Source organism: Anguilla anguilla, chromosome 2 (genome assembly GCF_013347855.1).
Source record: "Anguilla anguilla isolate fAngAng1 chromosome 2, fAngAng1.pri, whole genome shotgun sequence".
Lineage (NCBI taxonomy): Eukaryota > Metazoa > Chordata > Actinopteri > Anguilliformes > Anguillidae > Anguilla > Anguilla anguilla.
Window position 1 is genome coordinate 62297393 of NC_049202.1, and position 16870 is coordinate 62314262.

Sequence of the window (16870 nt, forward strand, 5' to 3'; positions counted from 1 at the left end):
AATCAATCTCAAACTGTATCAATTTATTTGCTTGGTTAACAAGCGTGCCAACTTTATGAAGAATATGTAATGATCATAATAATAATAATAATAATAATGATAATAATAATAAATAATCCATAATCAACCATTGGGGATTCCCGTGTCGTCTTGTTATTCACGTCAAAACATTTATATGATCAGATTTAGTAAAATCAGTTAATCGTCAAAAAGATAGCGTAACAGTTTAAACTTGAAGGGATATGAACACCACAACGTCATGAACACCGGAAGCTTTGAAGTACAAGTGCAATAAAGGCTTGCTTCATTTATAAAAGAGGTGCATTTTCATCGGCAAGACCACTAGATCTGATTTTTTAAAGCACTGTGGATTATCTGATTTTTATTAACAGGCCCTTTTTGAAAGCACGGCGAACGAAGACATCGGAAAAGTCAAATAGGCTGAGCAATGGTTGGTTAAAAACTACCTTCCAACACTCGAGCTAACAAACCGCTGCTCGGTGCATTCACTTCTACATCATTCAATAGGCTACGTCTTTCTGTGGTGTATTTTCAAATTTACCCCACCCCCTCCGCAAAATAAGATAGCGAACCTAAGTTTGCCTTTTTCCCAGGTTCCAGTTTTAATTTTTTTTCCTGCCAGGACAATAGAAAAACGAAAAGGCGTGTATTTTTTAGCTGCTTATGAAATATCTGGTGTTTATCTCGTTTTATCTTGTTCTCCACTACTGCAAGATGGAACTAGGGACACCCCCCCAGTAATATAAAGATGAAATATAAATCAGAGCATGTATACCTAGCATTTTAGAGCATATTTCTGTGTATAAACAGGCCATCGTGACGCGCGACAAGCCGAAAAAATAGAACAGAAGCGAAAAACTACGCTTCAGTTCGCTTGTGTCGCGCGAGCTTCGCAGCCGGTTCGCGACGCGTTCGCATCTGGTGGAGAAGACGTCGCCCGCTGCCGTTGTAATAACAGTACTTCAACTACGCTTCAGTTACGCGCGTGCGCGTAGTGCGCTCGCGGTCGATACGCGTGCGGTGGGTGTCCGCCTTAACAAAGCAAAAAAAGAACATATATAAACATTTGTAACGAATTTGGGGTCATGTCCTTCGTGGTGCAAATCGAAGGTGTTCATGATTTCGCTGCCAAGCGAAACATCAGCTTTTGCAGAAGTTGCTTACGCTGTAATAGTTGTCCACTAAGGTCCGCATTATATTCAGACATGTCCTGTGGAGAGAAAAAAACGCACATCTAACATTTTTGGACACACAGGTATCAGCACTAAACAGCCTTTGTTACAGGATTATGGGAACTGAATAAACAAACGATACGGCAAAAAAAACATGAAATCTGTAACTCCACGGTAACTGTTAACAAGTAGGGTTTCCTCCAAAAACAAGTTCGAGTCCCCTGCTGTAAAAGTCTGCTTGCCTGCAGATTTGTTCTCAGTGTGACTACATCGACGTTTGCTCAGCTTAGCCGATGTCCCTCCTCTGGTTTGACCTACATAGCTCAGTTTTACGGCCTTCCCTTTTGCACTACTGTATATTTACTTTAGCAGATGAGGTGAACCCAAAGGATGCCATGGCAACACCGCACCTGGGGAGCTGAAGCTCAGTCTCGTAGCTACTCCGACATCCTATTATCAGCCCGGGACACCTCCCAATAACCTCCCAAAGCAAGGCCCCCCTCCTTTTCTAAACATTTGATGCATTCTTTCCTTTATATGTTTTATTTATAAACCCTTTAACTGAACCATATATCCTTTCTGGGTTCATAAACTAATGCAATACAAATACTTGGTAGTGTAACAATCCGCACAGACACACCAAACAGCGGAGGTATCTGAGTGGCGCAGGAAGGCGTGTAGTCTCACCCGGTGCTCCCGGAACGGGATTCAGTTAACGCTACCTTGGTTTAACTTGATTACCTCACTCCAAAATAATGTTTTAACCATTCCACTGTGCTAACAGTTACGCATAGGAGGAGACTGCAAATGAGGGACCATGGCTTCTTTCCACCGTTAGTGTGGCTCTATATGGATCGATAACTTCATTGGTAGATGCGGATGTGCCTCTGGCTTGTGTAGCCTACAAGGATACAATGTGTATCCTGCAACAGCACTAGTGTACAGGCGAGTGACTACGGGCAGCTAACACCCCAAGTTCTATGGTTATGTTAGGACCTTAAAACCGCCAGGCGTGTAGTGGTTTAGATTCAGAGAAACGGCAGGTTAAACTGAATGCAATTTCTTGTACAGTATATTCAATAATGACAAATATGCACACTTTTGTAAACCACCCTACAGTATAAAAATATTGAAAGAAAATTACTTTGGCCTGTGGCCCATTCTGAATGGTTTATTGAATCGACACTGAAGCATTTCAAGGCCAAAGACAAGTAAAGAAAAATGCCACTGGACATGTTTTTTTTTTTAATGAAGGCCAACAACCTGAAACATTGTGATTGACTGGCTTTGCTCATTGCAACCTTGAGGAAGCACTTTTGCATCCTACTGTAAGAAAAAATAAGGTTCCGGACGAGAAAATCTTGGTCTTCGTAGAAACTGTCTTTATTGGCAAAATATGGCAGCAACAGAAAATACACGTAGCATGTACTCTGGGAGCATCGAAGTCAAAATGCACCCCGACTGTCTGTCTTGGCCTTCTTTTAAGCTGTTAGTTGTGATTTGATTAGTGGTACCAGTGATGATTGGTGAGTGAGATGATTAGTTTCTGTCAAGAGTCACACAATGCCTTAGCAACTCTGCTTTGTTAATCACTCCCGAGTCAGTTTCATTCACCTTTCTCTCTCTCCTGGCTGATTGTATCAATATGGCACTGTCAGTCTTTACAGTGATACTGAAGTCTTGTGAGCTGTGAACTAAGGCTTTCTTTCATCAGTGGGCCCAAGTATTGCGTTTTGGCACAACCTCTGTATTGAAGATTTGTAGTTGAACTAAAAATCTTACACTACATACAGCATTAGGCATTCCCCAGTGCTCTATTCCAGCGCACACAGCAGGAGATCCCACAGCTGGGAACCAAACCGACAAGCTCAGAAGTACAACCCCAGCCCCGTAAACGTCAAGCTACACTGCTTCCCCTTTTAATTTCTTCCAGGACGTCCGACTGTCCGAGTGTCCAGCCTGGGGGCTCTCTGTTCAAAAGCTGTAATGCACGTTCCTGGAGATCTACCCTCCTGTAAGCTTTCGCTCCAGCCCTAACAAATTACACCTCGTTCGTTAGCTAGAGATCTCTCAGAGCTGCTAATTAGTAGAGTCAGTTGTGCCAAATTAGGGCTGAAATGGAAACCTACAGGATGGTACAGCTCCGGGAACAGGGATGGGCGGCCCTGCTGTAACAGGTCCCGTCAGTCGGCCGAACACAAGCTTATGTCACAGCGATGGGGACACTGTGCAGTAGACGGTGCTGTCCTATGAATGAGAACTTAACCAAGGTCATGTGATCTTTCAAGGGCCCACGGCCCTTTTCCAAAGAGTAGCGGCATTAACCCCTCGAGTCCTGATCAGATCCCACCACAGCTGGCTCTCTATGGGCCGCCGAGCCATTCCCAGCCCAATAACTGCTTTCCCAAGTAACCAGTCCAAACGAAAACAGTTCTCAGTTGACCCATCTGATTAAAGCTAAAATAAATATTTAAAAAAAGACAAATCAAGGAGAGAAGAGTTCAGTTTGCAAAAACGTTCATGTTCATTGTCATGTTTGTTACGAATGGTTATAGCACTTTTTACAGAAATCTTTCAGACTGATTATTTCTTTCTTGCAAGCTGCACCATCAATCTACATTTCTTTTGTTTGTTTTTTCTTTTAAATTTATCCACAGTATTACAGGCCTGTCTGATATTCTGATAAATACACAAAAATGAATCACACATTTTTAAACACAGAAACACATTTTATAATAAAAAAATTGACGTTATTTTTTTTGTTTGTTTAAATCCTTACATTACATTAAACATCTTACAAAAGAAAATGCATCAGTAGACAAACTTCCAAAAAAAGTAAATAAAAAAGGACATTCAGACCTTAGACAGTTCAGTTCCACAGAGAACATTCCAGAACATAGTCTCCACAGACTAAATTCACCTTCTGACATCAATACTGTCAATAAATAAATACATATCACACTCCAAACAACCGTTATAAACAGTTCCGTTTTACAGTCGTCCACATTTAAATGTGTACGTGAACAAAAGCATGCAAATGTTTACTTGACTTCATAGCACAGCAGGATAAAGAGGGGTTCCCAGGTGAGTGAGTGAGTGAGTGAGTGAGTGAGAGTGTGTGTGTGGGCGTGAAATAATAGTGAAGAAACAGAGGATGCGCACCCAGTGTTAACAAGGTGCACACACACGCAGATTAGGTTACAATCAACAACCAGGAATATCACACACGCCATTTAAATTTAAATCAAACGGTTTCCTCACCTTCCACCTCAGCACAGCACTGAATCAATGCTTTCTTACACATAATAGATGTTAGTCGGAGTGCAGGTGTGTGCGATTGATTCCCAACTGTTCATTGTGTCCAATGCCTCGCGACATCCACAGCAGAGATTCGAAGGCCTCCCCAGCTCCTTTTAGCCAATCATCATTTACCATCCATTTACCATTTACCAATCACAGAAAGCCCTGATGTCCCACCGAGTACAGTCATCTTGGCCTGTCAATCACCGAACAAACGGCTGAACGCACTGTCACCTAGTGTAATCAAACCTGATTAACTGTTACCGTTAAGCAATTAGGGATTCGGATTAAACAAAAACCTGGACACTGGTACAGGTCTGTATTCTGTGTGCTGCGGGGAAGGGGGGGGGGGGGGGGGGGGGGGGGGGGGGGGGGGGAGATGGTCTCTACTGAATCCCCGGTCCCCATCAACTTCGCTAGCTGGGCTTACAAAAAATAAAAGTAAAGGTGCCAAATATCTTGGCTATGCAGAATGTGGGAATTTTACACTCCTCAAATTCCACGGGATGCACTCATATTCCTGCCCAACAGATCACTTGTTCTGTCCTTTTTTGTCTTCTTTTGCAGAAAGGTAAAATACCATAACTTTTGACAGAATATTTTAGGAATATACAAATCTCTGTACTTACAGAATATATATATATATATATATATATATATTCTTATAGCTGAGAACCTTTAAGTCTCTCAAAAGCTAAATGTAAAACATCTCATTAATAAGATAGTGGGTGGTTCGAATTTTGGAAATGGTTGGGTGAACATTAACAGAACACTGACATGAATACAACACTTTCCTTAGCCTACTACAAACTTAACGCAAATCGAAGTCATTCGGCACCAAACACAGAGGACACTTCGGCTAATGCAGTGATAAAACAAAATGCAATGTTGCGATGTCTATTACAGGGAAATCAATGGCAGAAGTTCGAACAACGAGACTTGAGATTCTTCCAACATGCATTATTAGAAAACTGGGACGCGCGCATGGCTGGGGCTGCTTTTGTTGTTGTGGATAAGGAGTGATCACAGGAGCACTTGTTTCCACCCTCTCGGATCGGCTGTGCCTGGGGCGAGCTGTGGAGGTTTCCACGGAAACTGACCCCCAATGCTGCCCGTACTCAGATACGATAAAATGATAAGCTGATCAGAAGTAGATTTATACTGTGAAATACCATAGACAGCAAGTGCCACAAACACTGGTAATAGTTAGGTAGCAAAAGAGCAGGCAGCATCGTCTCATTAATGACACCAAATTATAGTTCGCGCTAATGAATGTTTTTTTTTTAATTTTTTTTTTTTATAACTCAGTCCTCCAAAATGCGACGAAAACGAGCACAAGATCACGGCTTAATTCCGCACGATAAGCCTATGAACAAATTCTCAAAGTTGGCGAGAAACCACGCTCGTTTTAAAGGCGGAACATGTAGTGAAGCTACCTGAGAAAATGCGCTGAGGTCAGCAGCAGTTTAGAAGCAGATGGCGCTGAGATCAGCTACAAGAAAAACCGCCGGATCAATGCATAAAATCCGTCACAACGCTCAGGTCGAAACATCTCAGAGTAGCAGCACTGATCCAGCAATCAGCTTTCCCTTCTCCGTATCTGTTATGAGCTTAAAAAACAAAACTGTTGATCTTAGATCAGCACTCCAGCTCCAGGTCTACGGCTTTTTCGCAAGTGGAACAGCTATTTGGGTTGCAAGGTTTTTAAAAAAAAAAAAAAAAATTATTTTACCACACACCGGTAAAACAGCCAAAAATAAGCGAATTTCTCCCACAGCTAGGAAATTCAGGGCAATCCAGAGGGGACAGGCACAGCTGTAGACGTGTGAGGACAGTGGCTTGCTGATATCCCCCCCAGGGAAGAGAAATCAGGAAGAAAGGGCATGGTACAAGAAGCAGAGTGCACCGCTAAGGTCAGAGGTCAAACATCAATACAAATGGAACTCGAGCATGACGTTAAAGTTGCTCGATATGGAATGCATCCACTACCAATGGCTCATCTCCAGAGCCAGAATTTTCCACCAACATGCAGGCACCCTGACGAACAGATGCCTAGGGAGGGAGGGACAGGGTGCAAGTTCCCCTTTTAAGTTTTTTTTTTTTTTTTTTTTAAGAGGTGGGAAATGGGACAGCTCCAATTCAAGTCACTTCCCCTTTTCCCTTATTTTCTGAACAGATTAAATTCTGCCCAGAGCTCACTCCTGTTCTCAATCGCGTGGTGTAAAAATTTAAATGGAGCACAGGTCATTTCAGGAAAACCGTGCACACGGCACAGGCAAAGGGGTTAAAAACGAACCGCAACACACAGGCGAAGGAGCAAAACTGTGCGCACAACACGGGTGGAGGCACAGCACTGGACACCGGGGAGGACAGGACAAAGGCCGATAGCCAATGGCGCAAGCATAACTTCACAACAACAAAGCCAGAGCTCTGCGTGACAACACAGTCCAGGGGCACGACGACCGCACAGTTTATCCAAGCGCTACATACAGCACAGGAGACTCTAAAGGTGGCCTTCAGGCAAATTCCACAATTACCTAATCTCTGGAAAAATGTACCCAGACCAGTTCTCTCTCTCTCTCTCTCTTTCATGGCCTTTTTAAAGGAGAACCATAATAACCATCCCACCATATATACATTTTTTTTTACGTTCTTAAAAAAAGGTGCCATTTATAATCATGCTTTTTGATAAAATATAATTTCACCACATACACATTGTTAGTGAGAAAAAAGTAAAGGGGGAAAAAAATATGATTTGGCTGCCATACATACCCTAATTCTCTAGGTGGGGGGAGGGGGGGGGGGTATAGAGAGAGACCCCACTGAGTTTTGGGGCGCATGCAGCTCGCGGGACATGAAACCGGCAAGGCTCCGCCACAACCTCGCCCGTCTCGGACCGGGCACCGCCAGTCTCTCAGCGCCTCGCATGGAACATACGGCCAACACAAGGCCCGGACCAACACGCCACTCGATCCCATAAAATTAATTAGTTACTCGGGTGGTACGCCAAAATCGGAACGTGCTCCGTCAGCAGACCAAGAGCGGAGAGCCCCCCCTACCCCCCCCCCCCACTACCTCACTTCCTAGAACTGATGCTATGTGAACAATTACTAAAGAGCCACCTGCCACCCGTTTGTGCTTCTACTGAGAGACCACGGGATAGGTCGGCTTCCTCGTTTTGGTCAGCGGTGATAAAATTGGGTAACACGGCCGTGACGTCACCTCACTCACGGAAAAGCAGAGAGAAGCGCCGAAACAATAAACCAGCAGAGCTGCTGGACAGTTTCTCGGAAATTTCCAGAATGATTGCAGAAGTACGAACGGAACACGTCACACCGATCACAATTGGCGTCGTTCTGTTGATAACAAATAAATCCCAATTTAGCCATCTCTGCTTCCAGTCAGAGGCATTCGCGCTGGACACCGGGGGTTCGGTGCTAGCAGACGTGACTGACGGGAACAGCTGACCGCGTCTGAAATTCGACACCAAGGCTAAACAGAACGCTGAGTGGTCAGCATAGCGGAGAGACTGCTTCTTTCGGCAGCCACTGAAGAGGAAGCGTATGCAAACTGCGTCTCTTTCAAATGTCACCGATAACCACGATATCTTTTTTTTGAAAATACAAAAAACAAAAATCTTAAAAGGAAGGGGGCGAATTTTTTGTTTTGTTTTGTTTTTTTAAGTACACAGAAGCCGTGCAACACCAAAACCGTTCATAAGCATTTTTTCAGATATTTTTTTCTTCTTATATATTTAATTCTTTAGCGGAAGGATGCCTCGTCGAACGCTGGCCCGATTCACGCTGTGATCTAGGGGCAGGAACTTTCTAGGTGAAGGAACCTTGCAGTGTTCTACCAGAGGGGAAATTATTAGCAGTATTTGACCTTCAGCTTTTCCATCAGGTTATGGCAAGTTATGGCAACCATGGTTACAGATAACAAAAGAGGGTTTAACACAACCTCAGTTTTTACCCACTATGCCCAACCACCCCCCCACCCCCCCATAGTCTTAACACTTCAGTACAGGTGAATGCTGTGAAGGTTGTAATGAACACACTCCATTTCTGATGGTGGGTTTTTTTGTGTCTGTAATGCAGACAAACCAGGACCTCCTTCAAAAAATGTCTGCTTTGTGAGGACCTTATAAGCCGAGGGGTCAGGCAGCTATTAACACTGAAAGATCTGCGAGGGCCATCCATCAGGCAGGGCGGGTTTCTGAGACTTGAGGCAGGCGAGGGGAGGGGTTTGGTCCATCCTGACCCCCTGATCCCCACTCCTTAAAATCCAAACACAGAAATGTCATCTAGTGAAAAGCTTAAAATAGGTGTTTGGTTGCAGAGATGCATTAAGTTTCTTGGGGGGGGGCGGGGGTGAGGATAATCCGGACAGGACAGACCAGCTCGTTGCCTTTCCTCTGGCGCCGGGGCGCGTGAACCCAGGTGGTGCTTTAATCCTCGCGTCCCTCCTGAAAGCGAGGCGGGGCCAACCGGGCGGCAGGCAGGTCTCGGGGGGGGGCCCCCTCGCGCACGCACAAGGATACGCGGGGACGCCGAGCGGAGGAGACGCTCCGGTCAGCAGCTGTGGAAGGAGTAGTGCAGGGAGAGGGAGGGTCGTGTGTGTGGGGCGGGGGCGGAGGTGAGGGTGGGGGGGGTCTTTAATTTTAGTTCTGCTCTGGTCCCAAGCAGTCCATGTGCGGGTCTCCGCTGAGGGTGGAGGGTCCGGTGGAGGGGCACAGTCTGTCTCCAGGCATGGACAGTGAGGATTCCCCAGGGACCGACAGGCCAGCAGCGCTGGATATAACATGACCACAAATAATGATGCAACTGCTAAGTCACAGTTGGGGGGGGGGGGGGGGGTGATGGATAAAGTTTAGCTGCTCCCCTCTTTTTTAATATGTCTCCAGTTCACCCCTGCACTGTCATCGTAATCCTCATCACCATCGTCAAAGCCAACATTAATAGTATGGTAAGAGTATCAACCTGTAGTATAGTGAGACATTACTCATAACAGTTACAGAGTGAGCCGACGACAGAGGTGCCTCGGGGGTACATCGATGGGAGTTTGGGCTGAGGGGGATCCCCCCCCCCCGCTGAGAGGCTCTGGGAGGGTAAGGGGGGGGGCCAGCCATGCAGCTTGGGGCCGCGTGTCAGGGAGAAGCGGAACGGTGGAGGAGCAGAGAAGGTTCCGGGGGAAGCAGACGGGCGGAGGAATGTGCGGCAGGAAGTCCAGGCCTCGGGGGCCGTCCTCACATCCGCGATCCTCGCTCCTGAAGGATCTGTGGGGGGCCAACAAAAAAATTTCACAGAGTGAGAGAGTCGGGTTTAGCCTGGCTTTACACGTTTCGCAATCTTCAACGCCATCCAAACCAGACACAATTTTCAAATCCCTGAAATACACTTGTGGATTAGCCCCAGCCACAAATTTCACAATGTCCCAAAGTTATGGAAGTGCTGAAACTTTTATAAATGCACAAATCAAAAGCAGCACTACAAAAAGAAAAAACTGCCAGCACTCTTTTGTAATGTGAACATGTTTTGAAGAGCTCTAATTATAGACTTTCTCTCTGCACAATCCCTCCCTTTGTAAAGAAGTATCTCGTGTTTCTACAATCCCGCTCAAGATACACAAACATGGCAGGTCATATTTCTCACTGTACAGGTACAACTAGATAGATGACTAACTGTATCTGCAATGGAGGGTTTTTAAGCACCTCTTTAATACATATACTATACAAACAAAAGTATCTGGACACCCCTTGGTCTGGGGCTGTTTTGCATGGTTTGGGCTAGGTCCCCTAGGTTCAACGAAGGAAAATCTTAATGCTACAGCATACAATCACATTCTGTAAGATTCTGTGCTTTCCCAACAGTTTGGGGAAGGTCCTTTCCTGTTTCAGCATCACAATGCCCTAGGGCACACAGTGAGGTCCATATAGAAATGGTTTTGTCGAAAATGACGTGGAAGAACTTGACCGGCCTCCATCGGACCTTAACCCAATCCAGCATCTTTGGGATCAGCTGGAAAGCTAGCTGTGAGCCAAGCCTAATCGCCCAATCATTGCCTGACCTCACTAATTCTCTTCTGGCTGAATGGAAGAAAATCCCCACAGCAATGCTCCAACATCTAATATTAAGCCTCCACAAAAGAGTGGAGGTTGTTATAGCAGCAGAAGGTCGACCAACTCCATGTTATTGCCAACAATTTTGGATGAGAATTTGGATCTTAACTTTGTAGGATACTTTTGGCTTTGTAATGTATATCTGTCTTGTGTCATGAGATGTGTTAAAACACATTTTATTGTGTGCAATTAAATTGGCACCATTTAATTTCCAGTTGAAGTGTTGTGTCTCTTTCTTAGCTACTCTTATCTTATGAATATCCCACAAATATCATGTCAACTTCAAAAAAAAAAATACACCCCAAATACACAGTCTCAGTAAGAAATTATTGACATCTGAAATATGAGAGAAAAAAAATCTTTGTTTCACCGAGAGGAATTTGCCACCAGCTGTTAAGAGAACAGTGCACAGCTCAAACACCTCAGCTGTCTTGCTCACCTTGGCCTTTTCGGTCGGCTCGATGACAATGCCATTGGTGGAATTATTCAGCTCCCTGGAGACCACGCAGAGGAACTCGGCCTGGTCTTCGTTGCCGTAGTTATAAGAGGAGCCGATGCTGATGAGCTGAGAAACAAAGAGGTCAAAGGTGAGAGAGGCGACGCCAGGTCAAAGCGTGAAGCCACAACCAGATCAGGAACACAACTGCAATCGGTGATAATGCAAGAACACACACTCATCAAATGCAAGCTGTGTATACATCCGAGACATATATCAATGTGGACACGCCGTAAACTGTATAAATCAAGTATCAAGGCTAAAACACCAGCTTTCCAGTGACTTACCAACTCTACAGACTTGTACACACACAGACATATAATATATATATATATATATATATATATATATATATATATATATATATATACACACATGAATTGCTGACTTAAATCACTGAGAAGGTGTAACATGGCAGCCCTATTTATAAATACAACATGAAGATAAATCCAAAAGTATTGGTTGTTTTTTCCCTTTGTATTAATCAGACATGTATTTCAAATCAAACAGTGACTAGAGGCTAAATTCACAACGTCTGCATTTGTTTCATGCGTTTTTTCATGCCTCAGCCATCATTCTGTTCCTGCTATCACTGTTTACATCATCAATAAAGACCACTGAACAGGTTCCAGATGCAGCCACACAAGCCCAAGCCATCACAGACTGCCTCCACATTGGTTGACAGATGAAGCGGTATGCCGAGGGTCCAGAGCAGTCCTTCCCTTTCTCCACGCGTTCACCTTTCCATCGCTCTGGTAAAGGTTTATCTGTCTCATCTGTCCACAAAACTTGTTTCCTAAACTCATCAGACTCGTATCTTTGTAATGTTTTTTTTTTCCAAATTCCAATCTCTGCTTTCTGTTCTTGGTGCCGATGAGTACATGGGAAGTGTAGCCTCTGTAATTTGCCTCTCTCTGTCCTCTGCACACACTGTCCTGTGATACTTTCACCTTCACTGTAGGGAGATCATTAGCAATTATTCCAGGTAACAATTAAATTTTTTTTTCACAGCTCTTACAATCGTCCTGTTATCACTTTCTGATGTCTTCCGCAAACAACCTGATTCCAAAGTCCTCCAGCAGTTATTTTCTTCTCTAGAACATTCAATACTGTTTACTTTGAAAGACACAAATATTGTGCAACAGCTCACATGATTTAAAAAAAAAATTTCTTTCATCCTTAAAATAGCTTTCTTGATTGTCATACGCAGTACTCTGGTCCTCATCTGCAGTTTTCTTGTATTGTAGCTTTTAGCCTATAAAGTACACTCTACAAATGCGTCCAAATGAAATATAACCTGTCAGATATGCAGTGCTTAGATTATGGCCTTACAGAGGGAAACAGTGAAGTTGATACAATATTATACAGTTTCTAAGAATGTGGCCTGCCCTACCCTCCACAAGCATCAATGCAAATGTGATTTGGGCCATTTAAAACCCTCCGATACCATAATCTAAGCAGACTATATATGGGTCTCACCTCCTGCAGAGTTTGTCTCAGAAGAGACAAACCAGAAGACACAAGACACCATATTGGGGTTCAGAGACCCTGCATGGCTACATGCCTAACATTTCCCTTTAAGTTTGAATGTAATCTGTGGCATTTAAGTTGTATTAAAATCTTAATGTCGGTTGGTTTTGGAGCCTGGGAGAAGAAGAAAAGAAGTGTTTTTAGCTGGTTTCCTTTCATCCTGTGGCGCTTAAACTGGAAGTGGGTAACACTTTGGCAAGGTCTGGATTATCTGCCACTCGCTCTCTTTGTGAAATTTGAAACAACTGACAGTCATTTGTCCCAATGGGGGGACTTGGCTCATTAAATGGCACTGTGGTAATACAGTTCAATGTAAGAAAAAAACAGGAAATAAATGCAGATATCGTGAATTTTCCTCATAGTCATTTTCTGATTTAAAAATACAAATCTGATCAGTACACAGGGGAAAAACTAGCAATTTGACACAACTCTCCCAATACTTTTGCATTTAACTGTATATACCCATACATAGAGTATATCCATATGGTTCTGTGGATATGGATGTCCAAATGCTGTCATGTATTTTACTACAGCAAGAATGTACCAAGCTGTACTGGACTTTACACATGAGTGGATAAACATCCATAAACATTCTTAGATATCTGTGAGTGGTATGAATCTATGCAGACTAATTCCTGGTCCTACCTGTTCAAACTTCCAGCCGTCCGACATAGTGGAGACCATCTGGGTGAGCTCTTCTTCCTGGCACTGCAGCACCCGGTACACATGCTTCACTGGGCCCTGTGGAAGACAAGAAAACACTCAAGTACTGAGTACAGTAAAATAAATAAATTAAGCTGCAAGCGGTATTGGGAGGGGTCCAAGCATTCGGCATACACATTTTTTGGCACTATTGCGCCCTCTATGGAGCGATTTTAAAATGGTTTTGTCCTCATGATCATATACCTTCACCCAACATATCTAGTGAATATCATGAAGATTGTATAAAATATTGATGACTTATGGCCAATTTTGTGCTAGAAGACTAAGTTTGAGAAGTTTGTCGGTTGACAGCGGCCATACCGTTTATCCGAATGGACCCATTTATATTGGGTTTATGTAGGTTGTTCCCCTGGGGCTCTGTACCTGATTTGGTGCTGATTGGGCCAAAATTGAAAAAGCCCTGTAGAAAAACACGTTTTTAAAAAAGTCAAAATGGTGGGCAAACAATATGGCGGACATAGGTGGTCCCAAAAGCAAAGTTGTAGAGCATATTCAGAGGCATAGGTCGACTTATGGTGTGGGAGTTATGGCCATTTAAGCATGACCCTTTTTTATAGCGCCACCGTCTGCCCGACATAGGTGATTTGTAGTGCCTGAGTAGTGGGGGGCCATAGGAACCCACCTACCAAATTTGGTTGGTCTAGGACTTATGGTTGCTGAGCCTCAGACACTTTTAGCTGAGAAAAATAAGGATAAGAATAAGAATAATCCCAACAGAAACAATAGGGTTCCAGCAGCTTCGCTGCTTGGACCACTAAATAAGAATAATCCTAACAGATACAATAGGGTTCCAGCTGCTTTGCTGCTTGGATCCCTAATAAATAAAAAACAATAGAAATATACAGACACCCAGGCTCATAACATGATGGACTAACAAATACACACACAGACAGCATTATAAAAGCATTTAAAGAGGAAAAAGATATTAGGCATTGTATATACTGTACGTGGACAGATACACCTGCACATGGGGTGATGCAGTGGGCAGCAGTGTAGTATAATGGTCAGGGAACTGGGCTTGTAACCCAAAGGTTACAGGATTAATTCCTGTAGTGCCCATGAGTAAGGTACTTGGCCTGTAAATATCCAGCTGCATTAACAGAAATTGTGTAAAAAGTTGCGCAAATCGTTCTGGATCAGAATGTCTGTTAAACGGCTGTAATTGAATGCTACATCACATGCACTGGACACACATAAAGCCGCACACCCACACTGTTACGCATTTACACAGCAGGGTATTACAAACACTCCCACGGGGAGTCACTGTACTGCGTGTGAATCACACATCCGCGGAAGTCATTAGCATACATACAGACGTTGCAGTAAACATTCACAAGGGCTCCGAGTATCGTGTCAACGCCAACCGGCCCAGTGACAGCTACCCCAGACTGGTTCAACTTGTCCGCCATCCCACTGCTCACCTGGGACGTCCTGTTCTCGTTGTCTCGTATCCTCTCCTTCACCATCCGTACCAGAGATGCTATGTTGTAAAACTCTGCCTCCTCCAGGACTCCTGTAAAACACACGGGCCAATCGGTTAACAAATGCAGCAGTTTACTTTTGCGGATGCGGAAGATGTGGGGTGGAAGATGTAACGAGATGCACGCGGCACATTCATCTGGCACGAGGTATGAGTGAACACCTCAGTGCAGAATAACAGGAAACAAATCAGAGACAAACGGCAGCAAAAAAAATCTAAACACGTAAACTGAATTGCAATTAAATCCATGTGTTACTGTCAATGATCATGAAGAAAAACCTTTCCTTGTCCACCAGCATAAAAGAGTCTAGCAAAACAACAATACGCAACATAACCGTAACAGCTGCATTTAACACTTAGCCTATACATAGTAACCACAACTGATCATGCTGCATCTTAATTAAACCAAAGTATCTGAGTTCAAGATTTCCATTCCTTTCAATCAGAGTGCACCCAGACGTGCGTTTCAACCTCTTTAATTGAGCACACCTCGGGCCCGTAATCAGGCCAAGACTGAGTGATTCTTCAGGGAAATGAAAAAAGAGGCTTGTGCTCAAAACAGTAGTAGTCCCAGTACAAGCAACCTTACCTTCCTCCGCCAAGTCCTTGTTTATTATAAGCTTGCCGTGCCGGAGGTAGTTCAAGATGGGACCGAAGTACGTGGGGTCTCTGTCAATCAAATAGGCTCCCGTCTCATCCTGAGACAGAAGGGAAGTTAGCGGTCATTGAGACCGAGAGCTGGTATCAAGGTAGTAAGTCATAAGTAGTAATCACACAGGTATTTCGATATATCACCCGGTTTCAAGACCGAAGATCTGTGGCACTGGCGCTTGTTACAGCTTCCTGGCAGTGTTGCATTTGTAGCAGATTAAACGGATACGTGCAGCCTGTAATGTTGACAGTTAACTTGGCTATCGCTAGCTGTACCAGGATACTGTACTGGAAGTCTGTGACCTCACGGTATCGCATTTTCTCCCAAAATATACAAACACGTCCATGTCTGCACTGCCCATATTGAAAAGAAATAATAACTACTGTGCCCAGTTATCCAGAAGACTGAAACTAGCAGCTGTACTGGAACATATCTGCAGATAGTAGCTGGCCTGCAGACGCAAACAAACGCAGCGTTTTGACGGCATCAAACTTACCTTGTCCGAGTCCAGATCTGGATCTTCCTGACATAAGCGGTACAGGAACGATTTCGGATCCCTGCACAGTGTCTGTTTGGTGGTGACAAAGTAGGTGCCGCCAACGTTGAGCCTTACCCACCGCGAACCTGGCTTCTCCGTTTGATCGGACGGGGAACTAGGGTTGCTTTTCAGGGGGAATCCGAGCACTGACCTAGCCGACACTCCGGGGCTGGACAACCCGCTTCTTGGTGGGATCATGAGTGTGGGCGAGGCGAGTCGAACTGAGCCGCGGATCTCCCGGTGTTCGGTCTGTTCTATGGTACCAGTACCACTCGGCTCAACAATATGCACCTCTGCCATATTTTCGCTATAATAATTAAGATATTAATTATTCCTGCGGAACAGCTAACGGAGCCGTGTTTTCACACAGCGTGGTGGTCGGCTGTGGTGCGTTGTACGCATTAGACTATTTTTGCGCAAGATAATCCAAACATGAAACGAATATCAATCACAACGATTTTTTTCAGGTGTATAGTTAGCTAGCTAGCAGGCTAGCTTTCGGTTTCTACTAAAATTTCTCTTTGCCTTATCAGTGGGAGGCAGAACTTCCGGGTTGCAAAAATAAATAAATAAATAAACCTGCCCCTGGGTAGGTAGCTCATTAACGTTTGAAACTCTTCATACCACGACACAGGAGGTGATTAGCTACTGCTAAATACACATCCTAACAGGCGACCTGGCCACCTGGTGCATTTAATCATATGTAATGAATAGACAATTTTGTTTAAAAAAAATAAATAAAATAAAATAAATATTATCATTAGGTTTATCGAGAATTTCTTCCGTGTCAATGCGTACGTTAAAAATTTCTTCAAAACCATGACATGTATATGTACTGCG

The 16870-nt window shown here is 44.1% G+C and overlaps 1 protein-coding gene across 1 annotated transcript; it reads right to left on the reverse strand.

Annotated features, from left to right (window-relative positions):
- Positions 1 to 2552: 2552 nt before the first annotated feature.
- Positions 2553 to 16689, reverse strand: kctd2 (potassium channel tetramerization domain containing 2). Its single transcript, XM_035404939.1, has 6 exons — positions 15989 to 16689; positions 15430 to 15538; positions 14782 to 14873; positions 13283 to 13378; positions 11051 to 11176; positions 2553 to 9768 (listed from the first exon to the last, which is right to left on the reverse strand). Exons 1-6 carry the CDS (start codon positions 16328 to 16330, stop codon positions 9739 to 9741), a joined length of 795 nt encoding a protein of 264 aa, XP_035260830.1. The 5' UTR covers positions 16331 to 16689; the 3' UTR covers positions 2553 to 9738.
- Positions 16690 to 16870: the final 181 nt, after the last annotated feature.

What these genes read in the sequence shown, in the direction of transcription:
- kctd2 (XM_035404939.1), bottom strand. Translation starts at nt 16,330, where the DNA reads ATGGCAGAGGTGCATATTGTTGAGCCGAGTGGTACTGGTACCATAGAA. An exon ending in CAGATCTGGACTCGGACAAG is followed by an intron (nt 15,539 to 15,988) that starts GTAAGTTTGATG and finishes CTTCTGTCTCAG; the next exon opens with GATGAGACGGGAGCCTATTT. An exon ending in ACGGCTGGAAGTTTGAACAG is followed by an intron (nt 11,177 to 13,282) that starts GTAGGACCAGGA and finishes TTTGTTTCTCAG; the next exon opens with CTCATCAGCATCGGCTCCTC.